Raw genomic sequence first — 22983 nt, 5'->3', positions numbered from 1 at the left:
ATGTGGTGGATGGAGCTGCAGCTCCAGGCCCCCAATCAAAATAGGCCCACAGCATCTGCTGTCCTGCTGTAGACAAGAATTTTTGTTCCCTGCTACAGCAGCAGCAGCAGTCTATGTCAGCATAACCTAACCAGCGCCCGCCCAGTCAAACACCGGCGGCCCCCTACCCCACTGACCGCACCGCCTACCCGTAGTTCAAATGCTGGACCCAGTCTCACACAAGGCCGCGGCGAAGTGGAAGGCTTCACTAGCCCTCCCTGTAGCGCAAGCTGAAACACAGGGTCGCATCGTGGGTCCAATATTTCTCATGGACTGGCCCGCGTCCGCCTAGGCTCCGGACGGCCAGTGCTGTTTTTTTATACTGAAGCTAGCACAGCTGCACAAACCCAGCAAGCACAACCAATACTACCCAGAAGTCTAAGTGTTTGGAACACAAACTGCACTCGGCAGATAAAGGGGACACTAAAAGCAGAGGGTGGCTAAAGTGTCTACATGCTACTGGTGATTGAGCCTCTACACCTGCTCACGGAGCCACCAATGACCGATCTCATACTGCAGGTAGATGACAGAACGTAAGAGACACTGTATCTGAAGTGTTCCATCTAGTTTGCAGTCATTGCAGAGTCCCCTTGTCACCCTCCTGGTAACAACCACACAGACAATTTCATGCATCAGTGGGGCATATGGGGCCATACTGGTGTGTTTGCATGTGGGGCAGTACTGTGGTGGGAGCATATGGGGCAGTACTGTGGTGGGAGCATATGGGGCAGTACTGTGGTGGGAGCATATGGGGCAGTAGTTTGGATGGGTGCATATGGGGCAGTAGTTTGGATGGGTGCATATGGGACATTACTGTGGTATGGTATGTATATAGTACTACTGTGGATAATGGGGCATGACTGTGGAGGCATATGGGGCAGGCAATTCCTGAGGGCCTGTGTAATATTTTCCTCTTTTGTAAAATCTTTTTAATTAAAAACTTGAACATATTTTCTCTGTTTAAAAGTATTATTTAAAAGTAGTTTGAGAGGAAGGGGGTGCTACAGAAATTCTCACACAGGGTGCTTTCACATCTGAGGCTGGCCTTGTTGCATAGTGTCTCGAGCTGGCACCTCCACTTTTGAGTTGCCACACTCCTTTTCCAAATTTCCATGTATGGTAACTCAGAAACATTGCTGCTGAGCTCTCTATACCAAATAAATATATATTTTTTATATACATTTTTTTCATTTTTCTATTCACATTTATTTTATATTTTACATGTAATATATGTCATTATTAAATATTATATAAATATTTATTATTATGTTCATCTGATGTACGGAATTGTCGTTATGTATGTCTATTTGGGGATTTAAGCCACATTTTTCATATATTGTACATTTACACTTATATTAGCAGCAACTGATCCATAATTACTTCCTTTTTAACATTATTTTATAATTAATTTACATTAGTTTTTAATTATATATTAACTGGTGTTTGAAATCCTAGACATCGGATACTTAATTTTTAAGGAAATACTGTATATTAGAATTACATAGAGTGGTTTTAAATTACTGTAGGTAATATCCATTGTTTCACTTTGAGGTTATCGAGTAGTAGTATTATCCCATGGGGAATCTTTTGATAGAGTTTATTTAGTAATAGTAATTGTAACATATCCACCGCATCACGTGATTGACATTACCATCAGGGGATGGAGTATATTCTGTATTACAGCACATCCGCTTTGTAAATATTCATGGATTGAGAGATGTTGCTTTTGTAAGCTCTATAGGGGTCATACCTGCATCTTGAACAGTAGCACCTCATATATGAATTGGGCAATCATTTGGTACCTATATTAATAAATCAGCGGGTATGTAGAGTCTCCAAGAGCGAGCTCCGCTATGTCACATCTGGTCTTTGCATGTCCAGTGTGTGATTGTTTTTCAAGGAACAGCTTGAGAAAGGACCATTTGCGTCTGACCGACTTGCACATTAAATACTTGTACCTTGTTATTGCAACTATTCCAGAGTGTTGTCTATGCTGTTGCCAGGACCTTAATTTTTTTTCTTTAGTTCTCACTACGGTTTGTAGATCTAATAATGTCTTAGTATAGCTAATAACAAGGTAAGGGCTCTCTTTTTTTTTATATATAAAGATATTTCACATTCATGACATCACTAAGTGACCCCTATGCTCTTTATTGAAGGGGTTTAACATTTACATCATCACTAAGTGGCATTTTTCTTTTTTGTCATATTATGGTCACGTTAACAAGGGGCATTTCTCTTTCTTCAAGGACTCTCTCACATTACACTATTAATATATCCCCTGTGCACACCACACCCCCAACAACACTAGGCACACCTTCCACATCACTAGTCACTTCCTCATGCCGCTGTTCCCACCCCCTGCGGCGGCACACAATAGGCCCTTCATAAATGTCAGCTCCGGGCCCTTGTGGACCTTTATCTGGCACTGATGGAGGGATATAGGCCCTCATTCAGAGGCTATACCAAACTAAAAACAATCATCCAGCGCTAATAGAACTACATTTAAATATATAAACTGAAATTACCTGTGTGTTGCAAAAATTGTTGTATAAAGTAGCAGAGATAAAAAATGAGGCAGTCGCAAGAAGCGAGCGCTCGCTCTGAATGAAGGCGACCACTTGTTTTTTTAAGTGCGGCCTCCTGGTCGCTAGCTAAGCTGTGGGTTACCACCCACAGCTTTAGCAAGCGACCAGGTTGATGGTCGCGATGCTCAAGACCATCGCGACCATCAGGGCTTGCGACGAGACCCTAAAGTTGGGTCTCGGCAACCGCAAGACCCAGGGAGCTTCCTGCTGATCGAGCAGGAAGCTCCCCACTGACATCACTGCTGGTGTCAGTGCGGCCGCCCACAAAACGGCAGGCGTTCCTCAAGGAACGCCTCCATTTGTGAAAACACCCCCCCCGCCACACCTACAAAACGGCTTGAGCTGTCAATCAACATCACCAGCTGCCCCTTTTGTAGTGAGCTCCGGAGCGAGAGAAATTCTCTCTCGCTCGGGGGCTTGAGCACGCGCAGTGCGGCCGCTAAGCGTGTACAGGGCATAAACATCGACCCGGTTGCGAGCGCTCAGCGCTTGCGACCGGGTCTGAATGAGGACCATAGAGTGGAGGAGCTAAAGTACAAGTTTGCAGTTATAGCATTGAGCGTCTACTGCCCTCTATACCCAAAGTTAGCAGTGTGACCCGAAGTGGATGACAAAATGAAATAAGTTCCCACCAACATAACAGACATAGATTATTTTTTTGGACCAGTCCTAGAACTCACCTCTAAGCTGGTAACACATCGGGAGCAGATGAGGACCTCCAGCTGTGAATACACGCACCGCAGGCCCCGCAGGCAGTGTGGGGGGAGACAACGTAACTGCAGGAGGAAGTTACAGTCAGCACTTAGGGCCTGATTCAGCATGGATCAATATACAGCTTATACGCATGCAACTACAATGCTAATTTCAGCAGTGATATTTAAATATTCGCATTGCGAACGCAGCCTGACATAAGGAAGCCCACTTCCTCTTACTCACATCCGTACACTTGGCCAACATAGAGAAACAAATCGGTAAAATCGAACCCAGAGGCACAGTTAAGGAAGCCCAGACGTCACTCAGTAATTGATAACTTCTGCGCACGCTATGTGTAATCAGAAGGCGACTGGTATCGTAGTGGATAATTTCTGCTCACCCATGGAACGGCGCTGAAACGCACTGGCATGCCAGCGTTCGCACGGCCGTCTCCATCCCCTCCACATCACCACCCACAAACGCCACTTCCTTTCAATCACTCTGTTGTTCATCTGCGTAGCTTCTGTGTACACATTTGTGATCGCAGCGTCTGGCTCCCGCACTGCGAAGCATACGCAGTGCGAATTAATCGACCAATTGCGTGCATATACGCAACTGCGTTCATTACTGAATTAGGCCCTTAGTCACATCACATTGTCAGACAGTCTCTAAACACAAGTTACTGTCACTTCATGTTTGTCATGTAGACGTTTCATCCTTTATTATTACAGGTTGAGTCTCCCATATCCAAAATGCTTAGGACCAGGGGTATTTTGGATAACGGAATATTCCGTATTTTGGAATAATTGCATACCATAATGAAATATCTTGGGAATAGGACCCAAATATACACACAGAATCCATTTATGTGTTATATACACAGCCTGCAATAATTCAATAATTTTGTGGCTCAAACAAAGTTTGTGTACAGAAATTAAATTCATTTATGTTTCATATACATCTTATACACACAGCCTGAAGGTAATTTTATACAATATTTTTAATAATTTGTACCATAGACAAAGTTTGTGTACATTGAACCATCAAAAATCAAAGGTTTCATTATCTAAGTCATGCCAAAAAATTCCGTATTTCAGAATATTCCGTATTTCGGAATATTTGGATATGGGAGACTCAACCTGTACATTAATGTTCTATATTGAGTCTAGTTTAAGAAGTTGAAGTAACCTTTCAAATAGTAGGATGTATGCAACAAAAGCCACAAGTGAGTAAGTTCTGATATACTGCAGAAGCCTATAAGACATGGAAAGGAAATCACATACTGCCATCTATTGTATGATAGGTGGTATTGCTGACACTGCAGAAAAAAAGCTTACAGCAATAATAACAACAGCTTGTGTATAGATATTTAAAGAGCATGCTCACCTCCAAAGATCTTAGAGACTTAAAGGGAAAAATATTCACATCAAACTGACGTGGACATTCAGGCGGATGAATAAGCTGGAAATGAGGGGAGGAGAAAAAAAAAGAACAAATCAAAAATTGGTAAAACATAAGAGAACCTACAAGTAGCACAGTCAACTTAACAAGGGGTCTATTGGAACTACAGCTGCAGGCCCGACAGGATTTTCCAAAAATAAATGCTATGAATTGCAGCGTTCCATCGGGTTTCTTAAGGCGTACATCCACTAGCAGATATTAATGGACGACTGAACGACAACGCCGTCCATTAATCATGCATGAATCGGGCACTAAAATGTCGGAAACGACCGTCGACGCTCCTGCTGGTCAATTTGCCGATAATGACAAATTGACCAAGTTCAGGGATGAGGGAGAGTGCCTACACTGGACGATATATCGTTCATTGTAGGCACTGCACAGTTTAATGAACGACTGAACAATATCATTATCATTGAGTCCTTCACTAGTCGCCTAGTAGATGTGCCCCTTTATCCCAAGTTTTATGTTATGAGTTTATATTTTGCATCTCATACATGTAATTCTGCTAAATAATCATTCCACAGAATTTGCAGGTACAAATATTTTTTATTTTTATTGTGGTGTTAAAACACTTAGCATTCATACTGAAGAAAAAACTCTGATCTCTCTTTTGGTTAACTTTATTGTTGCTTGGATCTAGACCATGCTTGGCTACTCGCTCATAACAGTGGGAAGGCAGGCTCCTGAAAATTGAGTTGCGCTGCCAGCCCCCTGAAGAATGGGCAAGTTTTCCGGCACCGCACGCCTACGGGCCTGCCCCCCTGCAGCCGTCCGCACTTCTCAGCAGCTGCCCACATACCGAGCAAAAGAGGGTGGCCCTGGGGGGAGGTTCAGAAAAGCGGGGCGATGATGCGATTTGCTATGATCTCAGCACTGTATAGCGGGGGGGCAGGGCCACGATGATGCAATTGCACCGCCCACCTATGCTACCACCATGCCCCCTCCCGAACATGAGTTGCATATTTCAAGTGGTGTGCAAAATATTCTGAAATCCTGTATTTAAGGTAAGGTCCATGTGTATTTATTATCTATTTTCTACTTATGTTGAATGATACTGCACATCAAAAAAATAGTTAGTTGTACTCTGGGTATATAGTGTATGACTAGGAGGCAAACAAATCTGCATATGGGTTAATATACACATTTATTTTGGTGCACTTAGTACAGAAGCATCTACAGCTAATTTACATTCAGCTCTGCATCAGACCTAGTAAGGCAGAGTATACATTCTACAGGTTTTAGGGAGACAAACTCTAATTCTGCCAAGTGCCTGTGACATATTACTTGTGATAACATAGTAATCAATCATTTATTACAGCAATACGGTTATATAAGCATAGTCACTCGGGAGGACATACCATAGCAAGTCAAGCTGGGTACACAATAGGTCGACCTGACGATTGGCAACTGTATACACACTTACTAATTTGTCTGGCCGAAGTGCCGGCTTGACAGCTCAAATGGGCGTGAATTTAAATTGTCCGCCCAGTGGAGCTGTAAATCACTGCCAGGTCCCCGCAGCATGTGTGCGGGCGATTTTATCGGTTCACCTGTGCGCACCAGCAGATGACCGAAATATCTTACAGATATATGGGCCATCTGCTGTGCTGCACAGCAGAACGGATATGTCTGTGAACGATATCGTTCACAGACATATCCGCTGTACACATCCGGCGATGCACTATAGATATATCGCTGGTTCAATAGAACAGGCTATATATCTAGCAGTGTGTACCCAGCTTCAGATATACCATAGCAAGTCAGACAGATCATATAGGGGCCATAAATCATAGCTATTTGTTCTTCCTTCAATCACTCATAAGCATTCCATTCCCCTTGTGACTAAGTCATGTAACAGGCTGCAGGCTGATGTGCGCGAGTCACACGTGCTCACTGATTGGAAGCAAATCAACCAATTTTTCGGGTGATGCAAAAAAAATGTGTCAAAGACACTGAGCACACATTTAACGATGTGTACCCAGCACGATCTCGTTAGCGAAGAGACCAGCGGGGGTCCCGGCATCGGCAAGTGCATATATGCTTGCCGGTGTTGGGAGCCTCGCTGCAGCCCACGCTAACGATGTTGCCCGTCAGACCTGCATGCAGGGCCCGATTCAGAGATGTATGCTAATGCATTAACAGCTGCGATCACCATGCAGCTGCTGTGCCAAAATCTAATGCTGTATCCGGCTGGAAATGTAGTGAGATGCTTGCCGGCGGCTTCACAGATCATGCAGAATGGCCGCCTGAACTGAGATGCCGGAACCACTTTATCTGCGTACGGGATCACAGACGCAGGCTATGACATGACCCGAAAACTGCTGGGACATGCCTGGATCGCAAAGATACCTTGGCGCGTGCAGTCTATCAATAATCGCTCAACCTCGTAAATATAGGAAGAGCGTATATCTCTGAATCATGCCCTCTGTTGCTATTTACACGCCATACTGAAAAGCATTAACTAAACATTTAACTATTCACATAAGTAAACAATGAGAGTAAGAACCTTTAGAGAAGGAGTTTTCTGTAACATATCGAGCAGGAACTGAGTCCGTAGGATGGGTACATTGTCGGATGGGTGAGCTGGTAGAGCCTGGAAGCCCGTTCCTGGTCCGCGAGGAAACAGCTGTTCAAACAGCCGGGTGACGACTTGCAGACATGGGGTGAGAAGAGACAGGACACGGCTACCATCCAACACAGTGTCCCCTGCCACAGAAACGACTGATGTTATCTCATGTACAACTACATATGGTGACAACATGTCCATACTTCTGAAAGCAACACATTTACAAAAAATTGTTCTCTAAAACATGGTAGGATGACGACAAGAGCACAGATGCCCTTATCTGCCCAAATGTCACAGAGCAACATGGAGATAGAAACTATTTCACAGTTCGCAATGGAATGGAGAAAATGAATAGAAAAACTCAGGAGTGCAAAGCCATAACTGATGTTGACTTGGCAAAATTATAATTATTATTAATTTCTATTTATAATGCGCCACAAAGTGTATGCAACACCGTACAAAGTAAACATAGAAAACAGGGTATCAAAGCATAAAAACAATATACAATGGCAGATCAAAGCAAATCACCAAATATCACACCATAGACTGTAGGATAGATAAGAGGGGAGGGGTAAGTCAACTCACTGAAGCTAGAGACGTGTCCTCATACTCTATTACAGAAGTTGCGCCAAGCAGTCCTTCTCTGTGCTCCAGCTCATGACTTGGTTTACACCAAGCATCTTTTGCGGGTCTGTTTAGCCTGAAAAATGCGTCTTAGTTGCAACTGGATGCTACAAACCCGTTCACGAGACTGCACTGATTAATTTGAATCTATATGACATTTGTATATCTGTGTGCGTCTGAGCCTGAATCTGTATACGAAATAGTACGATGCAGCCGTCGCTGCATTTTTCCGCGCCAAGTTTCTTTGTACTTCACTTGTAGGTTCAGTCGCAAACAGATATACAGGTGTCACATATCAAATGAATCAGTGCAGCCTGGTAAAGCAGGTTTGTCGCGTCTGATTCCAAATAAGAAACGTTTTTGGGTGAAAAAGACGCTCGGTACAAGTTGAGTCTCTTGGAACCTGGCAGATCACTCGCACCAGGAGTCTTGCGCCACCTGGCATATTGAGGAAACCTCTGTAGCAAGTGTTTACAGTGGCCGGTTGATTCAATACTCAACATTATGGTTGAACAGACAGTGCAGGTCACTGAAGGGAACACAGAGGAGCACTGGTGACAAGGATAGTGCTAAGGAAGAACATAAGAGTGGAGGGCCCTGCCCATATGAGCTTATACACTTATGTGCCAGAAAAACAGACAGCGCTTCAATTCCTAGTATATACCACCACACAACTACATTAAATGTTATCTTCCGCAAATGAAGTACTATATCTAGGCAGCTATCTCTGCAATCCATTGTCACATAACTTGCAGTGACGATAGTAGCGTATCACGATTTAAGCTACTTTGAATGAGGCTTGATACTAAGTGCCAGGTAGATGGGCCACTCCATCTTCAAAACAAACAAATTTGGATTTTACCGTGAAAAATTTCAAAACTGTACCATGACTATTCAACATCAGGGACACTGCTGTGGCCAGCAAAAAACTCTGGACAATCGTGAACATCCAACCAGCGTGCGTCATTGCCGCAGATAACAGCAAAATATGGTGCTGGGTCCACAAGTAACCTCAGCGTTCCAACAGTGCAAAGCTCCTTTTCTTTTATGGGGTACAGGAGACGACTGCCAACTTGGGTCCCATGGCTGAACCCATGGCACAAGGCTCTGCACATCGCCTGTGTCAGGATGCGGCCTGGGATCGGCTGCTACTCACCTCCGCGCCCCGGGGTCTGCTAGGGCTTCCGTGCGTGAGTCCTGGTTCCCGTGGTGGCGGGCATAGGTGTAGCCATGTTGGTCCATATCACCTAACTAGTCTCTGCCAATGGTAGTCCTGCGGTCACTCAGCTGATTCTCTGATCAATTACCTAAGGGTATTTAGTCTGACTCCAGGAATAGGAAGTTGCTGTTCAACTTCACTTTCCCAGTGACTATGATGCCAGTATTTGTTCCAGGTTCTAGGTTACTCTCATAGCGTATCCCACAGCTAGGCTGCGTCTGGCTCTTTAGTACTTTTGGAGCCAGCTCACATCTCCATCGCTTGTGCAATCCTGAGCATATTCGCATTTGGATACCTAGTGACTCACTTTCGTTTAACATTAGGTTTCGCTTCAGTTATTCCCCTTGTGTTTACCCAGTTCTGGCTCATTTACCAGTTTCCTGTGTCTCCTCCTGTACCATTCTCAAGCACTAGTTTCAGTAGCTTTCCCGCGTCTGAGTTCCCTGCACAGTTACTTGTATTCCGTGACTGGATCTAGAGTAAATCAAGTTCACTAACCTGCATCTGAGTTCCCTAACGATTATTTGTATTCCGTGACTGGATCTACAGTGTATCAAGTTCACTAACATGCATCGGAGTTCTCTGCAGTTACTTGTACTCCGTGACTGGAACTACAGCAGAGGTGTCAAACTCGGGCCCTCCAGCTGCAGTGGAACTACACATCCCAGCATGTACTGCCACAGTTTTGCTATAAGGGCATGCTGGGATATGTGGTCCCACAAAAGCTGAAGGGCCTGAGTTTGACACCACTGAGCTACTGTGTATCAAGTTCACTAACCGGCATCTGAGTTCCCTGCACAGTTACTTGTATTCCGTGACTGCATCTACAGAGTGCCTATGCACTAACCTGCAACTGAATTACCTGCACAGTCATCTCCATTCCGCGACTGGATCTACAGAGTGTCTTTACACTACCCTGCATCTGGGTTCACTGTACACCCAGTGTCTCTCTGTGTCTGGTTTACTGAGCCTCCTTTACACTACCCTGCATCCAGTTCTTCCGAGTTACCCAAAGCATCCAGTACCTAACCTTCCATTATTCCTCGTCACTCCTAACTAGTCTGTGCCTGTATCTCCTGTGTCACTTCCTGGTGTATCCTGCCTCTGAATCCTGCAACTTTTCATAGAGCATACCAGTGCATCATTCCATTCATTGTATTAATGTCATTCACTACTCTTCTCGTCACTCCAAGGTGTCTAACCAGAGGGCCGCGACCTGCTCACTCAGTGAGCCGAAACGCAAATCCCAATAAGAGGGATCACTGGTGAAGACCACAGAGTGTGTTAGATTCCACGCTTCTGGTTATGTCTAGCCAACACCTGGGTTTGCCTTTATTGAGGACACTAGTAGTGTCACTCCTCTTGCGGTCTCCTAGTCATCCTAACCCCCCGGCTACCTGTCCTCCACAGAGGAATTCCTTGTTCCAGTTCGTGATAGCCCGGACACTTGTGAACAATGCCACTGGATGCAAGATGACTGGAAAAAAGTAGCCTGGTCCGACAACTCAAGGTTCCAACTGTGTCATGCAGATCGACAATTACACATGTGAAAAAAACCTCCCTAGGCAATGGGCCCCGCATACCAACAAGGGACATTTCAGGGCGACGGTGGCTCTGTTATGGTGGGGTGTTTTCAGTTGTCATGCATTAGGACCCCTGATACATCTGTGACATCACTGGAGGAGCATTCCTCCAAGTCTGGTATCATGAGTTGGCTCCCTCTTTTGCCAGACTTTAACCCATAAGAACACATGTGGGATGCAGCTCAATGTGCCATCAATGGCAGGTTCCCACCCACGGCATATATTAGGGAAGTGTGGACCAATTTTCAGAAGGCATGATGTACACGCTACTGTTCACTAAGGGAAACAGGTGAACAGTAGCATGGAGAACTGAACTGTGAAGGACAAAGACGCATCCATATCAAGTGCCAATATAGAACTAGACTCCATGCACACAATGGAGAATGGATACTTACCATAGTCTCGCAAGAGCTGAGCAAGGGTCTGGACCAGCGAGTCTGGAGCTTCGGTCCTCATTTACCTATACCCAGTAAAACAAAATAAGGGTCACAGAACAATCATTTGGAGCATACATGTATATATATTTCATAAAACCACCCAAAACTGATTTGTTTTAAAACTTTATGTTAAAATCATTAGATGGACGACACCCAAATATCACATCCATATGTGCTTGAGCTTTCCATTCCAAAAACATGGGAATTAATATGTAGTAATATATAGGTAAATGAAATGCAGTACCATTAACTGAATTTTACATTATCTGTGTCATTTTCTCCTTTATTCGCTCAGTCTCCATCACTGGTATCGGTCTAATCTCTTCCCCAAGCTGGATCTGTTTATTTTCACTTTCTCACCTGCTGTCAGGCAATCCTATCCCTTACAATCCCTGTCATGGTATAGAGACACTGTATTGTCATCCTAATCCAGCAGGAGATGGACTGAGAACATAACCCACATCCCCTAACATCTGCCCCCCCCCCCCCCCCCCATTCCTAATTTATATTAAAACAGAGGATTATATTGCACAAAGGATTGTCTTGGCCTAATGAACACAAGAGGAATAAAAGGTGATGGTATGAACTCTGAGAAAGGATTGTAATGTTGTTGATCAAAAATCCCTGTTATTCCCCTTTCAATAAGGCTTTAATCACCGAGATCTTGAAGAACCGTAACAAGATACACTTATTTTATATTAGATTCAATGTGAGGCACAAAGAACTGTTCGTTTTGGTTCTTCGGACCAGTTAAATAACCATCACATCTAAAAGCACTAGGATAGAACCATTAAGAACTGCTCTATGAACCAAAACTATGAAAATTATGTTGGCACCCAGGGCTTGGACACTGAGTGGAAACACTCATTGTCAAAGAGAAGTCATCGAACATGCTGGTAGTCAGGAGGACATGTAGGTGTCCAAGGACTATGTATTCATGTCCTCAGGTATGTGTGACCAATACAACTCACAGCAGTAACATACTACTGCTCCCCATAACAGTGATGTAGTACTAGTGACATCCTACTGCTCCCCATAACAGTGATGCAGTGCTAGTGACATCCTACTGCTCCCCGTAACAGTGATGTAGTACTAGTGACATCCTATCCTACTGCTCCCCATAACAGTGATGCAGTGCTAGTGACATCCTACTGCTCTCCATAACAGTGATGCAGTGCTAGTGACATCCTACTGCTCCCCGTAACAGTGATGTAGTACTAGTGATATCCTACTGCTCCCTGTAACAGTGATGTAGTACTAGTGACATACTACTGCTCCCCATAACAGTGATGCAGTGCTAGTGACATCCTACTGCTCCCCATAACAGTGATGTAGTATTAGTAACATACTACTGGCCCCTATAACAGTTATGTAGTACTAGTGACATCCTACTGCTCCCCGTAACAGTGATGTAGTACTAGTGACATACTACTGCTCCCCATAACAGTGATGTAGTACTAGTAACATACTACTGGCCCCTATAACAGTGATGTAGTACTAGTGACATCCTACTGCTCCCCGTAACAGTGATGTAGTACTAGTGACATCCTATCCTACTGCTCCCCATAACAGAGATGAAGTACTAGTGAAATCCTATTGCTCCCCATAACAGTGATGTAGTAATAGTGACATCCTACTGCTCCCCATAACAGTGATGTAGTACTAGTAACATACTACTGGCCCCTATAACAGTGATGTAGTAATAGTGACATCCTACTGCTCCCCATAACAGTGATGCAGTGCTAGTGACATCCTACTGCTCCCCGTAACAGTGATGTAGTACTAGTGACATCCTATCCTACTGCTCCCCATAACAGTGATGTAGTACTAGTGACATACTACTGGCCCCTATAACAGTGATGTAGTACTAGTGACATCCTACTGCTCCCCGTAACAGTGATGTAGTACTAGTGACATCCTACTGCTCCCCGTAACAGTGATCTAGTACTAGTGACATCCTACTGCTCCCCGTAACAGTGATCTAGTACTAGTGACATCCTATCCTACTGCTCCCCATAACAGAGATGAAGTACTAGTGAAATCCTATTGCTCTCCATAACAGTGATGTACTACTAGTGACATCCTACTGCTCCCCATAACAGTGATGTAGTACTAGTGACATCCTACTGCTCCCCATAACAGTGATGTAGTACTAGTGACATCCTACTGCTCCCCATAACAGTGATGTAGTACTAGTGACATCCTACTGCTCCCCATAACAGTGATGTAGTACTAATGACATCCTACTGCTCCCCATAACAGTGATGTAGTACTAGTGACATCCTACTGCTCCCCATAACAGTGATGTAGTACTAGTGGGGATACAGTCAAAATGCAGACATCCGGGAAGCCGTCTGACTAAATCCCGGCGTCTAAATACCCACACGGGACTAAAAACAAGCGTCGAAATCCCGACACCCGTCTATATCCCAACGCCGGAATCTAGACAGACGGCTTCCCGAACGAAGATAAGCCAGGCAGTGTTAGCACTTAGCCGTGGGGGGGGTTAGGGACCCCCACAGGACTTAGGTCTAGGCACCACCCCAGGAGGGTTAGGTTTAGGTTGCAGGGGGGGGGGTTAGGTTTAGGCACCACCCCGGGAGGGTTAGGTTTAGGGTGCATGGTGGGGGAGTTAGGTTTAGGCATCCCCAGGGGGAGGTTAGTGTTAGGCACCACTAAGTTAGGGGGAGAGAGGGGAGGGTTAGGGTACTTACCAGCCCCAGTCGGGATCTTCAGCGTTCGGGCTTGCGGCGGCAGGATTTAGTCAGACTGCTTCCCGGCATGTCATACTCAACCCTACTAGTGACATCCTACTGCTCCCCATAACAGTGATGTAGTAATAGTGACATCCTACTGCTCCCCATAAGAGACGTAGAGGTCTATTTACTAAGCAGTGTTAGGAGACAGAGTGAAAAGTGATAAGGTGCCAGCCAATCAGCTCCCAGATGTCATTTTTCAAACACAGCCTGTGAAATGGCAGTTAGGAGCTGATTGGCTGGCACCTTATCACTTTTCACTCTGTCACCTAACACTGCTAGTGACATACTACTGCTCTCCATAACAGTAATGTAGTGCTAGTGACATACTTCTGCTACATAAATTAGGTATTCAATCGGGAAACCGGCTGACGTGAGCCCGACAGCCGGCTTCCCGATTGCTTTATCCCGGTGAGGATTAAATGACAGGCACCCAAATCTAGACACCTGTCATTTTTCCGACGCCGGGAGACCGGCGCCCGGCATCCTGATCAAAGGGATGTTGGGCGACGCAAGCGGACAGCCGCGGGGGGGGCGGGTTAGGTTTAGGGCACCCGGGGGGGACTTAGGGTTAGGCACCCCCCCGGGAGGGTTAGGCTTGGGGAAGGGGAGGTTAGGGTTAGGCACCCCCCCCCCCCCCCGGGGAAGGTTAGGGTCAGGCAGCGGGGAATGGGGGGTTAGATTTAGGCACTTAGAGGGGGGATTAGGGTTATGCACAGGAGGGGAGGTTAGAGTTAGGCACCCCTAAGGAGGGTTAGGGGGGTTAGGTTCGTTTATACTTACCTAGGGACAATCGGGATTTCCAACGCTGTCGGGATCTCTGCATCTGTCGGACTGACGCTGCCGGGAATCGAACTGCCGTCAGCCGCTATTTCATACCGATTCCATAAGTTATGCTCTCCATAACAGTTATACAGTACTAGTGACATTCCACTGCTCCCTATAACCGTGATACGGTACTAGTGACATACTATTGCACCCCATAACAGCCATGTAGTATTAGTGACATTCTACTGCTCCCTATTAAAATAATACAGTACTAGTGAGATATACTGCTCTCCATTACAATGATACAGTACTAGTGAGATATACTGCTCCTCATAATAGCAATAGAGCAATTACTCTACTACTGCTCTCCAAAACAGTGATATATTACTAGTAACATACCAAGGCACCCAATAACAGTGATACTGTGCTAGTAACAGACTACTGTACTTCTACCATAACGGTACTATAATAGTGACACACCACTGGTCTATATATATTAATATTACCAGTGCTACCCATAATAATAGTACTACTAGTAATTAGAGATAGCAGTAATGTATTACTCCCATTTATCATCAGGTTATGCAACAAATAAGATGTGTTTTTCTCCAGCCACACCAATATCTCAGGAACTGCAGAACAATTAGTATTTATTGCTATGGTACCTTTAAACCCAGTAATGTAAATTAACATGATCATTATTTCCACTCCAATAAACAGGAATATAATATTAGTATAATACTAATATTGTAAATCAACAGGATCCAGTTAACCATTCAGCTACAAACAAAAGATGTACAATTATGTGATGCATCACATCATACAGTTTCATTTTCGACTGCCACATTGACCTCATAGTGAAAACAAACATTATATCCCTCCCCCATCTTACCTTGCCCGGAGACACGTTTTGTACCCTCACAGGTCACCTGCCGTAGCTTCTTCTCTCCAAATTACTGTTCCTTCCCCTTTCCGAGTCCCGGCTCCTCTGCACACCGCAGTTCCAAATTCATCAGACTTTGCACCTAGTCACACAGTCACACAGTCTCTCTGCTTCCGGGTTTGTGATGCAGTGAAGGGGAGTGAAGCCAAACACTAGTACACCCTCCTCCCAGACACAATAGAGAGCAGAGCAGAGAGGAGACAGAGTGGCCTAATTCTCTCAGATACAGCTTGATTGGTACTTTGTATATGGAGATATGTATGTATTCATTGTAATAGTCTATTAGATAAGTGTGGGCTGGAGGTTTCATTTACATTCATAATATTTGTTTAACCGTAATCTTCCTAATATCATTACTCTTTTGAACATAGTTTCCCAGTAATCTGTAATGTAAGTTCCTTTCTCCTTGTTTTGTTTATACTGTTTCTGTGTTTGGTACTCCCTCATCTTTGCGGCCCCCTGCTAGAGGCGCTTGTTACGCTTCTTACTTATCTTCACTAGTCAGTGAAGATACATAAGTAGCGTAACCATGAGGAAATACCATTCGCCCCCTTGCGGGCTCGCTTCGCTTGCCACATGGATATATTCCCCCTCCATGCCCACTTGGATGGTAGGGAATGTTATTGGACACTGGCTGATCTTTACACTACTGACGTATCTTCACTGACTAGTGAAGATACGTAAGTAGCGTAAACCAGCGCCTCCAGCAGGGGCCACAAAGATGAAGTACCCTGTTTGTTGTACGCTGCGGACCCGTATAAATAAAGGATTATAATAATAATAATACTTTGTTGCACTTGTACAGTGCACCCATCAAATGTAATGTCCAGGCCGTAACAAAGCAGCAAACGCAGGGGGGAGGGGCTTCCTGTTGCCTGGAAACCCCTTTTCCCAGCCCACACCATGTCCACAATAGAAATAGTAATATAATAATATTTTACTAGTGCTGCATGTTCTTAGAATCACAAATGATATAATCAGCACCACCTGTGGATCTTTTAACATATCAGCCAGTAATAAATATCCCTGAGCAATAAACTATGAGATCTGGAAAACATGCACTGTTAGGGGTGCACTACTATAGACCATCAATAGGGTTAATTATTGATACTGTATAATAATACACTATGCAGTGTATAAGGAGAGCATACATATATGGTCTCCTTGCTATTATTTGTGCTGCCTCTGTGCTTAACAGATAATCTTAATGAATACTGTTAATGTCAGGTTACCTCTCTAATAATGTCTTTTTACCTTAGCTCTTTTGACTAGTCTAACATCATCTAGGTACTACCACTGTCTACTCTAATATTCAATATCTGCTCCCATCTAATCTCCACTTTAACTATACTCAATAATATATTTTTGTTGTGCTGACACTTCATTTTTTTTTTTTAAACATTTCTGGTAATCTGCACGTTCTCTTACATTTTTTTCTTCATTCATACTTTCAAAGTTTCCTTCCCCTATTTACCTCATCCTTACCATGACCATGTTGTCTTCAACTCCTCCCTTCACTCAGTTTCTACCTAATCTTTTGATTCCTCCTCTATCCTTTTTCCCTGGTCTCCTCCATCTCCTCCTATTATTATTATTATCCTTTATTTATATGGCACCACAAGGGTTCCACAGCGCCTCACAAAGTACATTAACAAATGAGCAAACTCGTAAAACAGGGACTTACAGTACAAGACAATACAGAATAAGAACATGGTTTATAAACATTGCTGCAGCGATCATAACACTCAAAAAAGCAGTAGAGCGTCAGCTACCAAGTGTTAAGTGCCCTTGTGGAGAGTTTTGGGTAGATGATCGTATTAGTGAGGGAAGGAAAAGCACATAAGGGAAGAGGGCCTTGCTCGTGAGAGCTTACATTCTATAGGGGGGGAGACAGACAGGGGTGACACTGATAGGGTAGACAGTGAGGAAGAAGCATGTAAGCAGCAGGTTGGGATGAGAGCTGGAAAGCTTTGAAGTAGTGAGTCTTGAGAGCCCGTTTGAAGATTTGTAGAGCAGTGGAGAGTCTGATGGGGAGAAGGAGAGAGTTCCAGTGGTAGGGAGCAGCAGAGGTGAGATCATGGAGGCAGGAGTGGAAGGAAGTGATCAATAGGCAAGAGAGATGGGATGCATTTGTATGAAATGTCTGCCTTCTACCCCTCTTCTCCCACTACTCCTTTTTCTTCCTCTTATACCCCCCAGGATCCTACTACCCCTCTGCCAATCTCTCCACCCTCACTTCTCTCCCTGTCACTTCACCCCACCTCCATCCACGTCTTCTTAATTTCCCTGCCTGCCCACCTCCTACAGGGTCCCTTCCTAGCACAGGAGCCCGCATGATCCCTACACTCTATTTATCTTGGTCTCCCAAAGTAATCTCATCTCCACGCTATAGTAACCCTGATAATCTCATTCACATTTCTCCTATGAACTCTGTTTCTCTATCCTGTGCCCTCTGGAATGCCAGATCAGTCTGTAACAAACTGGTCCCCACCCATGACCTTTTCATCTCCCTGAATCTCCTTGCCATTACAGAAACCTGGATTTTACCATCTGACACCACTTCTCCTGCAGCTCTCTCCTCTCTCCCCTCCTTGCTCTCTGCCATTGACTTTGCTACCTATTTTACATCTAAAATTGATTTCATATATCAGGACGTCATATCCAAACAGTCCCCCAGCTCTCCATCTCCTCCTTTCCCGGATCACCCCTCCCGATCCATTTTAACGACTCTGACATCCTCCTCCCCTGTAACTGGAGAGGAAGTACAGGCCCTCATCCAGTCCACCCCCCTTCCACCTCTCCCCTCGACCCCATCCCCTCCTGCCTCCTCCGCTACCTCTCTCCTTCTGCCTGCTCCCATCTTGCCCACTGCTCTCCCTCTCTTCTGGCACTGTCCCTTCTGCATTCAAGCATGCCCTTGTCTCCCCCATTCTTAAGAAACCTACCCTTGATCCTAACATTCTCTCCAACTACCGAACCATCTCTCTCCTCCTTTTTGCCTCCAAACTCCTTGAGCGTATTGTTTACAACCACCTCACCACATTTCTTTCCTCCCACTCCCTCCTTGACCCTTTTCAGTCTGGCTTCTGTCCTCTCCACTCCACTGAAACTGCCCTCACGAAAGTCAGCAATGACCTCCTTGCTGCCAAATTCAAGAGCCACTACTCCCTGCTCATTTTCCTTGACCTCTCTGCATCTTTTGACACCGTGGACCACCCTCTACTGCTGCATATCCTTCACTCCCTTGGTCTGCGTGACACTGCTCTCTCCAGGCTGTCCTCCTACCTCTCTGACTGTTCCTTTTGTTTCCTCTAATGACTCCTCCCCTCCTCAGCCTCTTACAGTAGGTGTTCCCCAAGGTTCTGTTCTTGGACCTCTCCTATTCTCTCTCTATACTACGTCCTCTCTAGGTAAACTCATCCGCTCTTTTGACCTCCATTATTATCTCTATGCTGATGATACTCAGATTTATCTTTCCTAACCTGACCTCTCCCCCTCTCTACTGACTCATTATCTCCAACTGTCTCTCTGCTATCTCTTCCTGGATGTCCCAGTGAAATACCACAACTAACTGGGGCCAATCCATTTCTGTCACAGCACGCCAGACCCCGGCGTTCACTTACTGGGTCCAGCGGCGTTGGTCGGTATCTAGGGAGTCCCTGGCGCCCGCTGCTGAAGTCTCCGGCATCCTCTCTGCCTCCGGCGGCAGTGCATCTAACCGCCCGCGGATCCCATAGGGCTCAGTAATAAATTTGAATGGCAGGCGCGCCCTAAGATGATGTCATTGTGGGCGATGGGATTGAAGTTCCAGTATATAAGGAGGATCTTGGACACTTTCCTTTTGCCAGAGTATAGGCTCCCAAACCCTACTCCAGCATTCCAGTGACTACTACTGCTTGTTTTTGAACCCGTCTTCGTTGTGACCTGATTCCGTCTCCTCCGTGGTGCTTTTATTCCGGTTGACCTTGGCTATCCTCCATGACCTCTTTTAGGGTAAACGTTAGTCACTTATTACGAGGTGTGAGAAAAAATTAGCAAAGATAACATCACTTTGTGACTTACTGTAGGTAAACTGTGGATAAATTAATTGTTCCCAATAAGTACTAACTATAAAGCTTATGGATTAATTTCCAGTGTAGCTAATTTTTGCGTGGTATACGATAAATTGCCGACGGACGGGATCTCGGACGTCGATATACCGACACCAGAATCCCGCTGCCTGGCAAAATGCTGACGCCGCTATCCAGGTAAGGTAAGTATTCAATGCCGACGCCGCTATCCAGGATCCAGTAAGTATTCAATTTTTTCCGGGGAAGGGGGGGGTTAGGTTTACGGACCCCTGGCGGGAGATTAGGGTCAGGCATTCCCCCGGGAAGTGTTAGGGTTAGGCTACGAGGAGGGGGGGGGGTTAGAGTTAGGCACCACCGGGGAAATATTAGGGTTAGGCACCACCAGGGGAGGTTAGGGTTAGGCACCACCTTGGGAGGGTTGGGGGTGGAGGGGGGGGGAGTTAGGGAACCTGTCAGAATCCTGAACGATCGGGCTTCAGCCGCCGGTATATCATACCGATTCACTTTGCACAGCCAAAAAAAATCGACACGAAAATGCCATTGGGCATCATGAATAATGTAAATTGCAGTATATTGCTATTAATGTCTTGGTGAGCCCTGCTGGTAATGTTACAGATAGTACAAGTACAAAATCACAAAGGAAGAGCATAGTCAAAGAAGTTAGACAGAGTTCAGGTCTGTACAAAGATACTTAAGCTAGGTACACTCTATACAATTTTTGGGATGATTTGCCAATAATCATGTGTATGCATGAGTGTTTCCCCATTATTAAACAGTTAAAAACGTCTATGAACGCAGTCCTTCGATTAGCCAATCGGTCAGCCAAGACAGAAAATCTTGACTTCAATCTGCCCATATCGAGCATTGTGTGTGCATTCTTGATAATCTGCCCATATTTCCTTTGTTTTCCTGTTACTACGTCATTATCAGGGGACAGATTGGGCCACTGGGAGATCACTTCCTGCTATGCCGGACCCCCTCTTTCAACAGATTAAATGAGAGATGTGTTGGTCTCCCCGTTCTCACAGGGCCACCTGCAACCAATATGATTGCCAGTCACTGACAGTGGCTGCCAATTTAGTAGTCTCAATGTCACATAGTGACAGCGCCATGGCCGCACTCATTGTACTACTCTCTAAACTGTGCCTGCAGCCAATCAGTGACAAGCAGTCTGCGTGGGCTCAATGTACTAAACACACTGACCGCACAGGCTGCAGGGATAGTTGAGAGTGGCGTTCATGGAGGCAGCATAACACCTGCTCTCTGATACTGACAATGCCGCCACTGCGAGACAAGGAGGATGATTGAGGAGAGGATGGGACTTGCATTTTATTTTTGTCTTCCTGCCAATACATTTTTGCATTCTGACATTTGTTATCCTCCCATTGGCTCGGGTTAATTACACACCACCCATGATAGTATTTTTTGGCATCAGTATTTATTTTTCTCCCAACTGCATACATTTGCCCTGGCTGTACATTGAGATATTCACACTATACAGTACATATCTAGTATTGATGGTCAGTTTATTTTAGTTCCATTAGCATGATGTATGTGCTCATCTTTATTTCGCCACATTCATATGTTTATGTATTGTTGTTCTTGCGGTCACGGGCATTGATAATCTGCCCATATTTCCTATGTTCTCCTGTTACTACATCACACAGACGTCACCATGGCAATGCACAGCGGACATCTCAACTCACTTGCAGTTCAGGTACCGGGCGTGACGTAGACTCCAGTGCGAAACCCGGGGGGGAGGGGGGGGTCTGCAAAATGTGTCACCTGAGTGTTTGCTATAAGGTAAACCGTTCTTTTGAATTTGAGGTTAAAGATCTGAAATGTCAGGATTATGCATGTTTGAATTATTTAAAGCCCAATGAGTGCCACTTTATTTACCTTTCTTGTCAATAATTAAGTTGTGCACCACGGAACCTAGACATCCTACTGAGATAGATAGATAGATATGTTTTCAAATGGACTACTCTTTATCTCTTTACACGCAAGCCCTACTCACATCATCCAGATTACTAGGTGGCCTGTGCCTGGGCTTTGATAGTGATTGTGCCAGGTAAGCAGTGGCAGCATTGACAGATCCCACAGCCCTGACTGCCTCCCCCTTTTCCATCCTGGGGTCCAGCAACATGTCTCTCTCAGGCTGTGCCGAGAGTGCACTCCCAGGACCATTCCAGCCCATTCTGTCCTTCTTGTTCCACCACTGCTTTGTATAGTCAGAGTGAGTTACCTGCACAAGCATCACATGGCCCCCGTATGTCTGTGGTAAACCTAACTCACTTGCTCCCTCTAATGCGAGGTTATCCACAATAAAGAGTTCCACAGAACACTCCACTGTTTGACAATAAAGATGGGGTCACGAGTCACCCCCTTGCTCTGCATCGTGTGGTCAGTAAAAAAAAAATATTGGTCCATCAAGGGGGGTGTGCCACTGGTGTGAGTGAATCAGCAGGGTGATGGAAAAGAGGATGTGGCCCTGGTGTGAGGGAAGGAGGATGATGGAAGAGAGGATGTTGCTGGGGTTGTGAGGGATGGAAATGATGGAGGAGAGGATGTGGCCGGGGTGTTATTATTACCATTTTATTTATATAGCGCACAAATATTCCGCAGCGCTTTGCAGAGACTATTTGGCCATTCGTGAGGAGCCATTTGGCTGGGACCCACGTGGAGTAGCCGCTCATTGGCTAAGCCCACGTGGGTCCCAGCCAATGAGCGGCCGCTAATGGAAGCCGCTGCTGATTGGCTGGCCGCCCGGCACTGATAATAGCTGAAGCCCAGAGTTGTCATTAGTGTTACTTTAACAACATGCTGGAGTGTGTAGTTACAGTGTGTCCGGGGCCCTATTTGGATTACTGCGGAGAACATCGTGGGAGAAAAGGTGAGTATTGGATTTTTTTTTCAGGTACTTCCAATGGATACTTTACGTTGAGAAGGGGATGTGAACATCTGGCAGCAGGTAAGTATGTGTGAGTGTGTATGGATGTAATACATTTTTATTTTCGCGGTGTGTGTTGTGTTTTTTACACATTTCTTTGCAGGTGAATTACATGTACCAGTGCCCCGCATGCTGGTACTTGTGGTTCTCCAAGTAACAGCATGCTGGGGAGGCTTGCTGGGACCTGTAGTTCCACTGTAAAGACAATGTGAACTATTCTATATTTTACACACTACACCTACACTATCAACCCACCGCCCAGGGGTGGCGGGGACAGCCCCAGGCT

The 22983-nt window shown here is 45.2% G+C and overlaps 1 protein-coding gene across 3 annotated transcripts in view; it reads right to left on the bottom strand.

The window, feature by feature from the left end:
* The window catches only part of STK11IP (serine/threonine kinase 11 interacting protein), a 138149-nt gene extending 122293 nt beyond the window's left edge, over positions 1 to 15856 (bottom strand). For 2 of the 3 annotated variants that reach the window (XM_088472280.1, XM_088472282.1), the window contains exons 1-5: positions 15627 to 15855; positions 11169 to 11233; positions 7288 to 7487; positions 4707 to 4781; positions 3308 to 3403 (exon numbers count right to left, since the gene is read on the bottom strand). In XM_088472280.1, the coding sequence (XP_088328406.1) occupies positions 3308 to 3403; positions 4707 to 4781; positions 7288 to 7487; positions 11169 to 11229 (432 nt within the window). In that variant the 5' untranslated portion in view covers positions 11230 to 11233; positions 15627 to 15855. Of the gene's footprint in view, positions 1 to 3307; positions 3404 to 4706; positions 4782 to 7287; positions 7488 to 11168; positions 11234 to 15626 lie in introns of all 3 variants that reach the window. The other variant, XM_088472281.1, reaches the window with a different exon arrangement.
* Positions 15857 to 22983: the final 7127 nt, after the last annotated feature.

The sequence above is a fragment of the Taudactylus pleione genome, unplaced genomic scaffold (genome assembly GCF_031769625.1).
Source record: "Taudactylus pleione unplaced genomic scaffold, aTauple2 ptg000122l, whole genome shotgun sequence".
NCBI lineage: Eukaryota > Metazoa > Chordata > Amphibia > Anura > Myobatrachidae > Taudactylus > Taudactylus pleione.
This window is presented reverse-complemented; position numbering and strand designations above follow the sequence as displayed.